The 15,724-nt window shown below is 41.4% G+C and overlaps 1 protein-coding gene across 3 annotated transcripts in view; it reads right to left on the bottom strand.

Moving 5' to 3' along the window:
- Window positions 1-12,399, bottom strand: part of RADX (RPA1 related single stranded DNA binding protein, X-linked) — a 35,127-nt gene extending 22,728 nt beyond the window's left edge. Inside the window, exons 1-6 of one of the 3 annotated variants that reach the window (XM_084639984.1) lie at window positions 11,602-12,399; window positions 10,135-10,277; window positions 5,719-5,911; window positions 2,095-2,203; window positions 1,790-1,881; window positions 1,579-1,701 (exon numbers count right to left, since the gene is read on the bottom strand). In XM_084639984.1, the coding sequence (XP_084496110.1) occupies window positions 1,579-1,701; window positions 1,790-1,881; window positions 2,095-2,203; window positions 5,719-5,911; window positions 10,135-10,277; window positions 11,602-12,202 (1,261 nt within the window). In that variant the 5' untranslated portion in view covers window positions 12,203-12,399. The remainder of the gene's footprint in view (window positions 1-1,578; window positions 1,702-1,789; window positions 1,882-2,094; window positions 2,204-5,718; window positions 5,912-10,134; window positions 10,278-11,601) is intronic. The other 2 variants (XM_084639982.1, XM_084639983.1) reach the window with 2 other exon arrangements.
- Between the last annotated feature and the right edge of the window lie 3,325 nt (window positions 12,400-15,724).

The following is a 15,724-nucleotide window of genomic DNA, read 5'->3' as shown; positions in this document are numbered from 1 at the left end:
ACCAACTCATTTCACACAAACCAATTAACAGTCCTTCTCAACCTGCTCTATACACAAACTAGTAACTCAAAGATGAAAATGCTTTGTATCCTATTACCAGTCTAATACTTCAGTACAAGTACATCAAAGTTTTCAAACTAAAGTTTGGCACACAAATCCATATTTATGCACCTAGATATCTGATTTTCAGAGGTGCTGAGCATCTGCACCACCTGTTCACTTCAATGGGATTTATGTGTTCAACATCACTGAAAAGTCACGCCTTAATGTGTATTGGTTTAAAAACATTTAGAATAAGAGAGAGAGAAAGAGCAGAGTATTATCCTTAAATACTAAGGCACTATTTTCTAGTGATTAGGGGTCTGTTCCAAAGCCCATTTTAAGTCAAGGAAGTCTCCCAATGATATAATTAGGTGTTGGATCAGGCCCAAGTACCCTGAGTGGACAGGGCCGTTCCTTCCTTGCTGAGAGATCCCAGATGGTGGTTTTAGGAAATTGCTCATCATCCCTAGTTATGCTCAAATGTCCATTTGCACAGTTTCAACATGACTCCCCTCCCATTCAATCTGTACATGAATCCTTCGGGAGGGTTAGCAAAGAAGCACGTAATGCATGCACCCTGTTACTCAGCGCGCTCTCTCTGACTGAACCCAGCCTATTCTGACAAATGCCAGAGTTTAAGTAAAATTGGGTCATGGATGAGAACTGCAATGCAGATAAAATTGAGGTGATAGAGATGCTGATAGCAAGTAGAATATATGGCCCATTGAACTGAGGGTGCGCAGCTGCATACTTGATATTAAACATTACAATATGGGGAGTATAATCTGATTCACAGCATTTGTTAGCCACTCAAAGCAGCAGTTTCTAGGAAGGCCTTTTTCCACCTCTATCTGTCCAGGAGGTTGCGACCAATTCCTTTGGATGCAGATGCTGATACCATCATACATGCTTCAGTCACCTCAAGATCGTAATGTCTTATACATTGGGCTTCATTCAGAAACTGAAGATTATGCACAATCCAGCAGTTTTATTAACCTGTGCAGCATGCTGAGAACCCCTCATGAGTGCTCTGTGATCTCTACTGGATCCCTGTTGGTTTCTGGGTGGAGTTTAAGGCGTTAGTTTTTATCTGTAAAGATCTACACAGCTTAGGACTTGCCTACCTGAGAGGCTGCCCCTTTCCCTGTACTATACTGTCACAGTTACAGCTGGGGAGTCTTTTGAGCTGAGAAAGGGGGTTACCAACTGGGTGTTCTCTGCAAGGGGCTTCAAAATTGGAATTCACTCAAACTTGGTTAAAAATAGGCCAGATCAGCTCAATTTTAGGGTACGCTGTAAGGCCCATCTATTTACCTGGGTTATTGGGGAAGGTCTGTTATGATGAGGGCTACCGTCTTTTGCTGTGGTAGGCATTGTTTGGGTCTGTTTTCATTACTGCTCATTTATTTTCTGAGTTGGGATGAGAAGTTTTAGGGATAATTTGAATTCATGGCAAAGATGCCTAGATAGAAAAATATTGTAAACGGAAACAAACAAGTAAATAATAAAATAGTCAGACTATTGTACGATAAATACTTGGGTGAATATGTTCAAATACATCCGGCTGAGAAGTGGCAAACAATTCCAGTATGAATGGTTGGTCAGATGTCCCATCAACAACATGTGCCCAGCGATGAATCCAAAAATCTTCACTATATTCTGCACAGACAAAATTTTTTTTAAATTAAATAATATTCCACCAAATTGTAATAATTCGATAAATGTTGAAAAGAATTTTTATAAAAACCTCTCTTTCTTGTTCTTTCAGCCCTTCCTACAAATATTACAAGACCAATAATATCACAGGAATGATTGTTCGGTAAGTTATCCAGTTCTGACCTAAAAACAAAATTAAAGAGAAATGGTTGATAATTCTTAAAGACCTGAAATTTAAATCACTCTGAAAAATTCCTAAATAGTGTCCAGAGCAGAAAAGTTGGGAAGACATAACAAGGTATAATGGATGTTTTCCTGTAATATTCCCAGTTAAAATTCAATAAAAATTAGCAAAACATTAGGCCACACATAACAGAACACAAACCTTTATTTTACCTTGTGACAAACCGATATCTAACTTCAGGTAATCTCCACTCCGGTTTAACCATTTTTTCTGGAATAATGTTAATTTTAGTTGGAGGATCTCGAACATTCAGGCTAATTTCTGGGGAAAAACAATAACATTTTAAGCATAAAAATGTATTCAAAGGAAACCTTTACTTTGATTTTCTGAATAGGTAGAGACACAAGGTGGGTGAGGTAATATCTTTTATTGGACCAACTTTTGCTGGTGAGAGACAAGCTTTCAAGCCACACAGAGCTCTTCTTTAGGTCTGAATAAGTGGTATTTTTGCTGAATAAATGAAACACTCTTACTTTGGCCCACTGCTTTTGCAAGTACGAATAAAATTTGTGTCTCTGATTTTAGGTCACTACATGGATAAAAGGATCAGAAGGGTAGCTGTGTTAGTCTGGATCTGTAAAAGCGGCAAAGAGCCCTGTGGCACCTTATAGACTAACAGATGTACTGGAACATAAGCTTTTGTGGGTGAATACCACGAAATTCACCCACGAAAGCTTATGCTCCCATACGTCTGTTAGTCTATAAGGTGCCACAGGACTCTTTGCCACTTTTACATGGATAAAGTGAGGAATGTAAGGATGTCATAAAAGGTTGTAACAAATTATACGAAGAACCTTGCTGGATTGTCCAGCTCCCTCCATGGGGTAGTCTGTTGATGATCCAGTTGGATATTTTAAAAACCTTTTGTCAACCACTATCGACAGGTTCTTAAACACTCTCAAAGATCACCATAATTTACAGAACACTTTTAAAGGATGAAATAGGAGGGAAGCCAGCTGAAGTGCCAGTGGTGGAAGTTCTGATTTGACTCCAAGCGATTATGATCAAGAAACTCTGTTGTATATTTCCATTATAAGCAATTCGGCAGGTCCAGTACAGTGATTGATAGTGCATGCCAGAGATTTGGGCTCGGGTGAGGACTACTTGGCTGAAGCTTAATCCAGATAAGATAGAGAATTACTAGATTCTTGGAAGCAACCCAAATTATTATATAGTTATGTGAGCTCCATAAATTTGTGGCAGCAGGTTATTATTAACAACTCAGGTCTGCAATTTAGAGGTATTGTTATACCCTGGGATGAAAAGGCAGTAGTTTTGGGGAATGCATCCGGTGTGGTACGATCAGCTGTTTCATTTGCGCTTGGTGCACTCATCCCTGTCTTTGTCACTTTACGATTACTGTAATACACTCTATACCTTATGACCATTCAGACGCTGAAGATTGTTGCTAAGCACACTGAGCTATGTTCATTAGGACCACATAAATTCATTGAACTAAGATACACACACTGCCTCTGGACTACTGGGTGGCATTCAAGGTGTTGGTTTTAACATTTAAAGCCCTAAATGGTTTGGGTCCTGAGAAATCACCACAGTCCTTGCTCTAAACTACCACAGTTGCAACCAGCAGAGGAACACAAGCTAGCGCTCACTTGATAGAATATAGAAAGTTGCTATCGGGATATTCTTTGCGAAGGTCCCTCAACTATGGGATGCATTTTTCCCCATGGTCTGACAAAACCTGGCTTTTTTTAAATCTTTCAGACACACAGACTCATTTTTGGGAATCTGAGAATGAGGACAGGAGAGAATATTTGGTTATTTAGAAGATGGGATATAATGGACTATAAGTGTATTATTTCAATGGTCAGTGATTTTAGCAGTTCAATGTAACTGTCGATTATTGTGTTTCAATTAACTATTGGAAGGGCACTCACAGTATGTGCATGTTCTATAATAAATAAATATCCTATAGCAGGATTTGTGGCTGACAAAGTATTTAAATCAAGCCTTTGTTTATACATTTTATTTTTTTATACCATCTGAGACAATTTACTGAAACAGCATCTCACTTTTAATGTCATTCTGAAAATACAGAGCAAGTGCATGCTGAAATAGTTATATAAAATGGATATCTGTTGTCCTACAGAATTTTTCTATATTCTTGCAGTCTACAACACTACTCTGTCTTTTTACAACATCCATGAATATAGCTCATCCATCAACACATATGTAATTTTTTTTTGTTATGTGTACGCCAGGGAAAAGTGTTTGAGCTATTTGTCAAAAAGAGAAATATACAGAATAACATACACATTTTGGATAAGAGAAAAATAGTTTTGTTTTTTTTTAAAAACAAACTACAACTATATTCTGCAGATGCCCCATGACACTTCATTATTGAGTTACAATTTTATTCTTGCATTGTGCAACTATTAGCCTATATTATATGTAGCCTTACTTCCCAAGTTGTTTTTAATCTCATCACCACTGATACCCCAATAAATGGTGTGGTGACACCAAACTGAAGATTTCTATAAGCGTTAAAAATTTGAGTGATTTTTGTTTACACAAAAAGGAGTCTCAGACTAGCATATCTGACAGCGCCTCTTTGCTGCAGGCAGGTCTGTGGCAAGTATAATTACTGTTATGCTGGCTTGTAAGCATTAACAGTTTTCATTTCTGTCTTCCCCCCCCAAGTCTCCCTGCCTGGCAAAACATTTCTCTCTCCTGCCAACTCATCATAAACACTTCAGATGCTAAGTACAGGGTTTAAAGCAAAATGCATGAGACAGAACACATGGCTTTGAGCAGTGCAGCACATTGTCTATTTTCATGCACTGTAGTGACTACTTTAGCAAAACTGTCATTACTAAGAAGAAAAGGAGATGTATACACCAACACCCAAAGATATGTATTTTTGTGTGTGTCAAGGAAATGGCTTTTCTGATTGCTGTTTAATTCAGAATATGAGTACGTAAGGAAGGGGAGTCCATATTCAGGGAGAAAGAAGTGTTGGTGACAAGGCCTGTTATGGGGAGGCCACTGTCTTGCAATAAGTTGCATTAGTGTTCCTGTATTAGGGCTGCCTTGGCTCTGTCACACCCTCCAACAGCAGAAAGGAAGCCTCTTTCCTCTGTGTTGAGGAATCAGTACATCAAGGACCATGATACTATTGTTTAGTGCACCTGGTAGCAATCAATCATAAAGCACCAAACTTTTACTTCAGTGGGGCGCCACATGGGCACCGGTATGGATTGTTACAGGATGTGACTCTTAGATCCCACCTTGAATGATCCGGATGAGGATGGAAATAGTACATTAATTATATTTGTTTGTGACACTAATTTGGAAGGAAGGCCAAATTAAGACATAGGCACTAGAGCCCTGTACCTAGGGCTCCAACACTTGGAATTATGTGATCATATCAGACTCAGCTTTCATTTACAAAAAAATGATAGTTTTTCATCTAATGGTTGTGGAGGGAAAAAAAGCTTGTCAACATGACCCAAGTGTAACCAAAGCAGGAATATCTACCCCAGTGTGCAGACAGCCTGAAACAACAGCTGTGAGAGGTATGCATTACCTCATTCATTTCAAGTGGGTGAAGCGCCAAGACCCGCTGCTCTCGCTGACCATACTAACATCATCCCAAAAATGGACTGTGTATTTCACCTGCCTTTAAATGGGAACTGAAGGTAAATCTATCGAAAGGCCACGTAATTTCACTGTAGCTCTTGTAACTGGTCAGCTGAAATGGTATTTTCTAACTTTTTAACAGCAATACTTGAAATCAGATTTCTGGAATACTTAACCAATCGTAGTAAATCTCTTCATCTGCGAATCCCCTGGTGTTGGCTGTGTTTTAAATGGATAACTGGTTTTGATACCATACTGTTCAAGCAGAAGTACTGTACCAATCTTCATACTGTTATACCACTCAGGACATAAAGAATTCCACAAAACCATCGACATCATGCCTGAACTATCAGCAACTTCAAAATAAGCCTAGAAAAGAAAAACCAAACATGTGTTTGACCTTTAACTACATAGATAACAAATGTTCCTCTTTTTGGATAACTATTAAAATGCCTGCCCAATTAACAGCAATTTCCCTTGTAGTTTTGATACTCATTATAAACTTGAAGCCAGGGTATGCTCCACAAGCTTAAATTCAAACATGGAAGTGCAAGAATCCTGTATTTTCCTGCATCACAGTCCCAATTACGTAGCTGCTCCTGTTCAGCATTTCTAAGTGCCGTGAACATGCCATGAATCGGTTTCACAGTATAAACCTTGAGGAAATATTATGGGCCTGAGCTGTCGGACTACAGGGAAAGAAATGAAGCAACCAAGCTAGAATTGTATTACTAGCTCATCAGGGAATCTCACCTCTCTATTGATCTCAATCCTGCGAAGATTTATGCACAAGTAGTCCCTACTGACATCAGTGGGAGTACTCACATTCTTAAAGATACTTCCATGTTTAGTCTTTGCAGGGTCAAACTCACAGTTTGCTACTTATGTGGGATCTTCACCAGTTTTTTCAAATAAATGCATAATAATAAATCATAATTAGCAGAGTGCTTCTCCCTCCAGAGCTCCATTAGAAGGGTAATTTTGAGCCTCTCCCACTCTCCTCCCCTACCTCCTATAGTGAAAATGTTCACATTTCTCACACTGTTAAGGTAACCCTTCAAATGGGGGGGGGGGGGGAACCCAGAAGTTTTTTTTAAAGAAGATAACACTTCAAAATGCCAGTATAAAGAACCTCTATTAAAAACTGTCAAGTTATAACTCAGGAATCATTTGGTAAACAGCATGGGTCATAATATTGTGTGTGGGCTAGTTTTCAAGAAAAAAAATATTACTAGCAGAGGGGTATTCTGTCATCAAAACTAACATATAAAATTGTGTAAGAACCCCCTTCATGTGGAAATTTTGTGAACAAAATATTCTGACAGAAAACTTTATGTGAACCCTTTTCACAGGGAAATCTTCATATGCCAAATTGGGAAAACGTTGCCTAAAAAGTTTTTCCAGCTCTAACCTGCTGGCATGCAAAGTCTACAAATGCACTTCAACACATACAAAAAAATCCATACACTGAATGATTCCCCACTGCCACTCCTCTACTCAGATAAAACCTTGTCCAGGGACCATGTTTGCGCAGGTGACCCAATCCACATAATGCCTCTCAGATCTTCCAGGATACTTACAGAATGCAGCAACTCAGTGGAACAAACCTCTTTTCCACTGATGTTTCCACCTGTATCCACTTATTTGTTAGCCTCCAAAAATCACCATTATGCTTTCTTCCACACAATCCCCTACACATGGTTGCCCATGAACTCACCTGCAAGGCTCCTACATTCTCCCTTTAAGTCCCTCTTAAAAATCTATTTCTGCCATTCTGCCTATAGCGAATCGTGTTGATCAGCACAGAATATTCCTTTTCTGGTTCCCTTTCCCTGACCTCTGTATTACTTATCCATCTGTCCTCAGATTGCAAGTTCTTTGGGGCAAGTTATGATGTGCCAGAATATTTTTGTTACATGCAGAATAATGCACACATCTGCGTGTGTTAAAAATAATTCAATACATGTAGCTTTAGGCACATAACATTTTACACTATGTGAGGACTTCAGTGCATTATGGCCTAAATGCAGAATATTAATTAAAAAAAGATGTAAAGAGCAAGTGGTGCTGGATCTTTCCTCTTCCTCATCTGCCATTGACTCCTCCACTTGAATCAACTCTAGGTACTGATCCCATAGTTCATACCAAGGACTGCGACTGATGTTCCACCCTTGTTCCTGAGCAGTTTAAGAGCACCACCTGGACTGGGTCTGCTGAAATACAGCACCAACAAGAGATCCAGACTTATTTTTCATCTGGGTGGGGGAACAACAGCTTAGAACAATAGGAGTGTAGAGACCCATCATCAGGCAAAATGTTATGTACCGATGCTCATTTGAAAGTATCCATGCAGGCCTAATTCATGCTCTGCAAAAACAACCCTTAAAACTTAAAGTCAAGATTTCTATGATAAAAACAAACACTTGAAAAACTAATATTACAATATAAAAGCACCTAAACATTTGGAAGCAATAACCAAATAAAGTAATGTACATGATGTTTAAATACATGTACATTCTAAGAAAAAAGTACACATGTAAAAATTTCCAAACATTACAACTAAGGCTGGCCAGAGATTAAAAAAATTAATCACGATTAATCGCACTAACAATAGAATACCATTTATTTAAATAGTTTAGATGTTTTTCTACATTTTCAAATATGTTGATTTCAATTACAAACACAGAATACAAAGTGTACAGTGCTGACTTTACATTAATTTCGGACTACAAATATTTGTACTGTAAAAAAAGAAATTGTATTTTTCAATTCACCTAATACAAATACTGTAGTGCAATCTCTTTACCATGAAAGTTGAACTTACAAATGTAGAATTACGTACAAAAAAATAAATGCATTCAAAAATAAAACAATGTAAAGCTTTAGAGCCTACACGTCCACTCAGTCCTACTTCAGCCAATCACTCAGACAAACAAGTTTGTTTCCATTTTGCAGGAAATAATGCTGCCCGCTTCTTGTTTACAACGTCACCTGAAAGTGAGAACAGGCGTTCGTACGCACTGTTGTAGCCGGCGTACCAAGATATTTACGTGCCAGGTGTGCTAAAGATTTGTATGTCCCTTCATGCTTCAACCACCATTCCAGGGGACATGCGTCCATGCTGATGATGGGTTCTGCTCGATAACAATCCAAAGCAGAGCGGACCAAAGCATGTTTATTTTCATCATCTGAGTCAGATGCCACCAGCAGAAGGTTGATTTTCTTTTTTTGGTGATTCGGGTTCTGTAGTTTCTGCATCAGAGTGTTGCTCTTTTAATACTTCTGAAAGCATGCGCCACACCCTCGTCCCTCTCAAATTTTAGATAGCACTTCAGAGTCTTAAACCTTGGGTGGAGTGCTGTAGCTATTTTTAGAAATCTCACAAAGGTACCTTCTTTGCGTTTTGTCAAATCTGCAGCTGAAGTGTTCTTAAAACGAACATGTGCTGGGTCATCATCCGAGACTGCTATAACATGAAATATATGGTAGATTGTGGGTAAAACAGAACAGGAGACATACAATTCTCCCTCAATGAGTTCAGTCACAAATTTAATTAACACTTTTTTTTTTAAAATCCGATCAGCAGCAGCATGGAAGCACGTCCTCTGGCATGGTGGCCGAAGCATGAAGGGGCATATGAATGTTTAGCATATCTGGCACGTAAATACCTTGCAAGGCCGGCTACAGAATTGCCATGCGAATGCCTGTTCTCACTTTCAGGTGACATTGTAAATAAGAAGCAGGCAGCAGTATCTCCCGTAAATGTAAACAAACTTGTTTGTCTTAGCGATTGGCTGAACAAGAAGCAGGACTGAGTGTACTTGTAGGCTCTAAAATTTTACATTGGTCCATAACTGCACTCAAAAACAAACAAAAAAAATCTACATTTGTAAGTTACACTTTTCACAATAAAGAGATTGCACTATTGTTCTTGTATAAGGTGAATTGAAAAATACTATTTTTCATTTTTACAGTGCAAATATTTGTAATAAAAATAATATAAAGTGAGCAATATATACTTTGTATTCCGTATTGTAAAAGAAATCAATATATTTGAAAATGTAGAAAAACATCCAAAATATTTAATAAATTTCAATTGCTACTCTACGGTTATAAGTGCGATTACTCGCGATTAATTTTTTAAATAGTGATTAATATTTGAGTTACTCGTGTGAGTTAACTGCCATTAATCAACAGCCCTAACTACAACCACCTTAACTCTGAGCTGTAGCTCACGAAAGCTTATGCTCAAATAAATTGGTTAGTCTCAGGTGCCACTAATACTCCTTTTCTCTTTATGATATAGTTACCAAGAAAAATTCAGTTTGAGATTAAGACAAACAATTAAAAAAACAACACTGACACTGTTCTAACACCATGAAGCTCTATAGTAACTGGGATCGGTCACATATACATATACACATATGGGATTTATCATTTTCATACTTTTAAATGGTTAAGCTTTTACAATTGAAACAATTTTAGGGTTTATTTGTTGCTGACTGTAGGACCCTTGGCTGTACCCTTACGGTATGGAAATAAGATCTGCACACCTCAGAACTACTCAGACAAGTTGGATTTTTCCCCCCTACCTGATACGGTATATCCAGTTTTTTGTCAGGTTTCCCATAGTACCTTAGTCTAGCCTTATGCAAGATTCTCACAAGCAATGGACTGAAGTGTATTCTGCTCCTCCAGTTCATTTCCAGATGACCAAGAGAAGTTAATTTGGATACTAGTGAAAAAACAGAAAGCAGGAAAAAAAAATCAAGTGATAAAACAGTCCGCATGCTTGAATTTGAATAAACCTCTTTGGTGGTACATGTGCCGCTGCATGATTTGTATCAGCAGATTATAGAAATGTGTTAAGGCAGACAGGATTTCATATGACAGGTTTCAGAGTAGCAGCCCTGTTAGTCTGTATCCACAAAAAGAAGAGGAGTCCTTGTGGTACCTTAGAGACTAACAAATTTGAGCATAAGCTTTCATGAGCTTGCATCCGATGAAGTGAGCTGTAGCTCACGAAAGCTTATGCTCAAATAAATGTTAGTCTCTAAGGTGCCACAAGGACTCCTCTTCTTTTTGAGGATTTCATATGTATTTTATAATGTTTCTCATAAAAATTAAAACTGTTTGCTAATGCTGTATAAACAAACTCAGTTCTCAGTCATCTGCACAAAGTACTGAACTTTTTTTTCTTCTTCCAAAAGCAATAGTGGCATACATGTTGAAAGTACGACTACTACATTTTTATCATGCAAGTAAAAACAAAACAAAAAAAAACAAACAGTGGGAAACTTTTATGAAATACAGATTTCAGTGAACTAGGGCCCCCAATCTTGCAGCAAGTTGTGCATGGGCAGACTCCTGCACCTAAACAGAGCACTGTTCACTTTTGAAGGGCTTGTGTGTGTTTGCAGGGGTCTGTTAGTGCAGGACATGGAACTACATTTCTGCTCAGATTTCACTTCAAATCTGAAATTAGGCCCCTACGTAAGACCTGTATTTTGAGAAAATACTTCTATCACAGCTGTTTTTTAATTTAACATGTTTTTGCAATATTTAGAATGTTTACTGTTTACTAATTGTTTAATGTTTATTGTTTAAATTGTGAGGGAATTAGCCAATGTCTACTCTAGGCTTGCTTTGCCGCTATAGGAATATTGGTAGACTACTGTGGCAGAGCACTCCTGCTATGGATGCACCTCTACCGGCATAACTGGATTTTATTCCAGTAACCAGCCCAGAGGCAAAACAAGCTACAGCGGTAAAAGCACAGCTTTGCCAGTAGAGCTGCATCTACACGAAGGACTTCTGGTGGTACAGCTACCTTGGTCAGTGATCACATCTCTTTACACAGAGCGGACACAGCCAGCAAAAATCTGTCGCATAGACCTGGCTTAGACCGCCCAACCCCCTCGCTAAGTAAACACAACACCAGGGCTTGGGCCAAGGGGCCAGGTCAGTTTCCAGGCGCCCGCAGGCCTGACACGGCCAACAAGCCCCCCCCCCGCGCGCCCTCCTCGTTTTCCTGCATCGACCCCCCCCCCCCGTTTTACCATCGACATCGACGCGCTCCGGCGGCCGGCCCGCCAGCCACATGTCCCCGTAGGGATCTTCGTTGTTCCACAGCGGCAGGTAATGGCTCCTCCCGCCCTTGAGCGGCGGGCGCCGTTGCTGGTCGGGCTCGCGGCCCCCGGGGGGCAGGTCCGGCGGGTCCCGCAGCACGTCCAGCCGCTCGAGGCACAGGAAGCCCGCGCTCAGCTTCTTCTCGTCGTAGAGGTAGGAGCAGCGGGTGAGGCGCAGCCGGCCGCCGGCGCGCAGCGCGCCCCTCTGCACCAGGGCGTTCAGCGGCGGCGCCAGGTAGCACTTCTCCCGCCGGCTGCCGTCCGCCAGGGTCACGTCGTAGCAATAGGCCGGGGCGGGCGGCTTGGGCAAGGCGCCGCCGCCGCCGCCGCTGCTGCTGCTGGGCGGCGGCGGGCTCTCCGCCATGTAGCGCTCCACCGCCACCACGGCCACCGGCGGGGCCTCGGCCAGGGACACGCTCAGCTGGGAGGAGCGGAGCACCTCGTTGCAGAGCCGCTGGAGCCAGGAGGCGGGGCTTGGGCCAGCCCCCTCCTCAGCGCGGGGGGCGCTGGGCCCCGCGGCCGCGGCCTCCATGGCGCTGGGCACCGCGGAGCCCCCGGGCAGCGGCCCGCTTGGGCTCCCTCCGCCGGTCACTGGGCGAGCCCGGGGGCCGCCATGTTGCACGCGCGAGGGGGCGGTTCCCGGAGGCGGCCGCAGGGCCCGCGCGCTCCATTCGAAGAGTCCAACGGCTGCGCCGGCAGATACGGAGGGGAGAGCGCGCGGCAGGCGGCCAGGCCATGGGCGGGGCTCGGGAGGGGGGCGGGGCAGCGAGCAAGAAGAGGAGGGGGTGGGGCAGGGGGCGGTTCTGGTAGGGGAAGGAAGGATGGTGGGGTAGGGGGAGGTTCTGGGAAGCGGAGGGTTGGGAGGATCTGGTGTGGGAGAAGAGGTGGAGAGAGGATCTTGGTTCTGGGGAAGAGGCTGAGGATCTGGAAGGTTTGGAAGGGGAAGCAGGGACAAGTAGGAGAAAGGTGGGAGGAGGGGGTGAAAGGATATGGCAAAGGGAAGTCATTTAGCATGTCTCATTGTGACATGGGCTACTGGGGCACATGACACCTGGCTTTCCATAGCGTATTAAAGTCACGTTCAAGGGCTGTGTCCTTATTTTCCAGGCACTCCTTGGCGTGGGCCCAGGATATGTAAAAGAGCCTAAAACTCGGGGATGAAGACCACGATTGACAATTCTGCTCCTCTGGCACAATAGGACTCGCAACAATAAGGATAACCCTCATCTGTGAGAGAGACAGAACTTTCTGGGGGGTGCGAGCTGTCTGAGACTGGGGAATGAATTTCCCCAGGAAATCAGGAGCATCACAAACCTCATCACCTTCTGTCCCAAGTGCAAGGTGCATTTCTTTGACCTTGCCTGCAAGGTCATAACCACGCAGCACCAACAAAAACTAAAAAAACACACACCACCAACAAAAACTAACAGTATATTCCACTGCACACATGGTTCTCTCGCTGAGGATGAGTGAATGAGCCACATATGACAATTTTTATTGCACCATTTAATGCACTACTGGAAGGTGCTCAGAGACTACAGTGATGAGAGAAGTATAGGAACCTATGTCGTATAGAACGTCTACTATTATTATTACTATTGGTTTGTGTAGTGGTTGCACTTGGGTGGCCTAATCATGGTTCACTTTACTAGATACTGTACAAATTACATCAGAAAGATAGTTCCTTTCCCAAAGACCTTACAATCAAAGTATAAGACAAGAGGCAATAGGTGGATATGACAAACAGAGAACATAGACAATACTAGTCAGCATGATTCAGTAATTGAGGAAAACATGCTTCTCAAACTTGCACTTACAACAGCTTCATTAGGTCTCCCCATTTTGTATCTGTGCTGTTTATTTCCTCTCCTAGGGCAAAGGCGTTATTGGTTGTAGTGAATTTTTAGTATAAAATTTCCCCATATTGCTTGCAACTTTTAATGGGCTAATCTCACATGGTCACTATGCAGTCTCTCTGTGTTTGCTATCCCTTCTGTTTTGGTGCCATCTGCAGTTCTGATCACAGATGAATTTGCACCAAAGAAACCTCACACACATCACATAAAGCTGCAGCACAAAGTGGCTAAAAGTGGCAAATTACAACTGAGCCCTGGATAACAACTAGCTCCTCCGGCTGTAACAGCTGCTCACAGGCATGACTGCTTGAAGACTAACGTGCTTCAACATCGGGGCAGTGAACCGCGATTTGAGAATGGTTAAATATATCTGCCTGTTGCCTTTGAGATAGTGGAGTATTCATCTTGGGGAAATAGTGGAAGCTTTTTGGTTGGGGCCATGTAAAAGAGATCAAAACTGTATTGCCCTTGGACTAGTCCTAATAAGTCTTTTCTATCAATGATTTCTGTGATTATGTCTAATACATTCCTTAGAGAGTTTAAAAACAAGATCAGACATGTTCTGTGTTTTTACACTTAAACTAGATTGCAAAAGCATTTATTAAGCACATCTTTATACTGATGTGACTGATGAAACAGTATCTGTTCTAAAGAGCCTTTTCATTACATTTGTAGATAAGGATTTCACCTCACAAGCAGTAAAACCAAATCTTTCCCAGAGATTTGCTACTTTAATTTTCAACTAGAAAATGGCTCACCAGTTATAACAAGAACATCTCCAGGTCATTCCCAGATTGCCTGCAATTACATACTTACTGTGCTTATGGAGATAAGTAGTTGTTCTGCAGGGTGTCTTGTTTATGGCAATGCCAAGTGCTATGTGCACATATTTCCTTAGGATTTACATCACTCTATGTATCAGGATATGGCACAAAAATACAGTCCACTATGAGAATGTAGCCTCCACACAATGAAAGTACCTAAAGAAAACTAGCCATGAAGGCAGAATTCACAATTTCTAATTCTGGAAGAATCTACACGTTGTATGTTTTTGCAGGAGGGGTGCTTCTCCCATTGGCTGGCTCCTGAAGGGCTCCTTTCTCACCAGCTGCTGTTTTTAGGGCACAGAGGTCTGACTGACATGCTAGTTTCAGAACTGAACCGGGGGAAGCTTCTTTCGGCTTCAAGTCCCCTTTGTCACATACTTCTGTACTAGATATCAGAGCTTGCTCATACACACCAGGTACAGTTAAGGTTAGTTTACATAAGGTACAGTAGAATCTCAGAGTTACAAACATCAGAGCTATGAACTGACCAGTCAACCACACACTGCATTTTGAACCGGAAATACACAATCAGGCAGCAGCGGAGACTGGGTGGGGGGAAAAAAAGCAAATACACTACAGTACTGTGTTAAACTTAAACTACTAAAAAATAAAGCATCATTTTTCTTTTGCATAGTAAAGTTTCAAAACTGTATTATCAATGTTCAGCTGTAAACTTTTGAAAGAACCACCATAACGTTTTGTTTAGAGTTAGGACAACCTCCATTCCCGACATGTTTGTAACTCTTGTATTTTGCATACAGTGCCACCCAGTGGCTGAATAATATAATACAGTTTAGCATTCCATTACATCTACCACACTTTTCAGAGTAACAGCGTGTTAGTCTGTATTCGCAAAAAGAAAAGGAGGACTTGTGGCACCTTAGAGACTAACCAATTTATTTGAGCATGAGCTTTCGTGAGCTACAGCTCACTTCATCGGATGCATACCGTGGAAACTGAGCTCATGCTCAAATAAATTGGTTAGTCTCTAAGGTGCCACAAGTACTCCTTTTCTATCTACCACACTGTAAGTTATACATCCTTACCATTTACAAAACTTACACTATCATGCTGTCTTTGAAGTTCAATATATCTCACTCTGTTGAGTGTCTGTGAATCATACTGGTTTTCTAATTACTCTACCCGAACTTGTAACAACTTGGTCATCAGTCTGTTCATTTGTTACGTCTGACTGTGGCTGGTTTGGAACCCTTGATTCTTCTTTTTACTGTTCTGTATCTGCCATTTCTAGAATTTACTCTGTTGATTGTTCTTTCTGAGGAACAAACTGTAGTTTCTGTTGAAACTGTCCACGGTTGGTTTCTATCACAGGTGATCTGAATTCTTTTTCTTTACAACAGCTGCCGTTGT

The sequence above is a fragment of the Lepidochelys olivacea genome (genome assembly GCF_965140295.1).
Source record: "Lepidochelys olivacea isolate rLepOli2 genome assembly, chromosome: 9".
Taxonomy (NCBI): Eukaryota; Metazoa; Chordata; order Testudines; family Cheloniidae; genus Lepidochelys; species Lepidochelys olivacea.
This window is presented reverse-complemented; position numbering and strand designations above follow the sequence as displayed.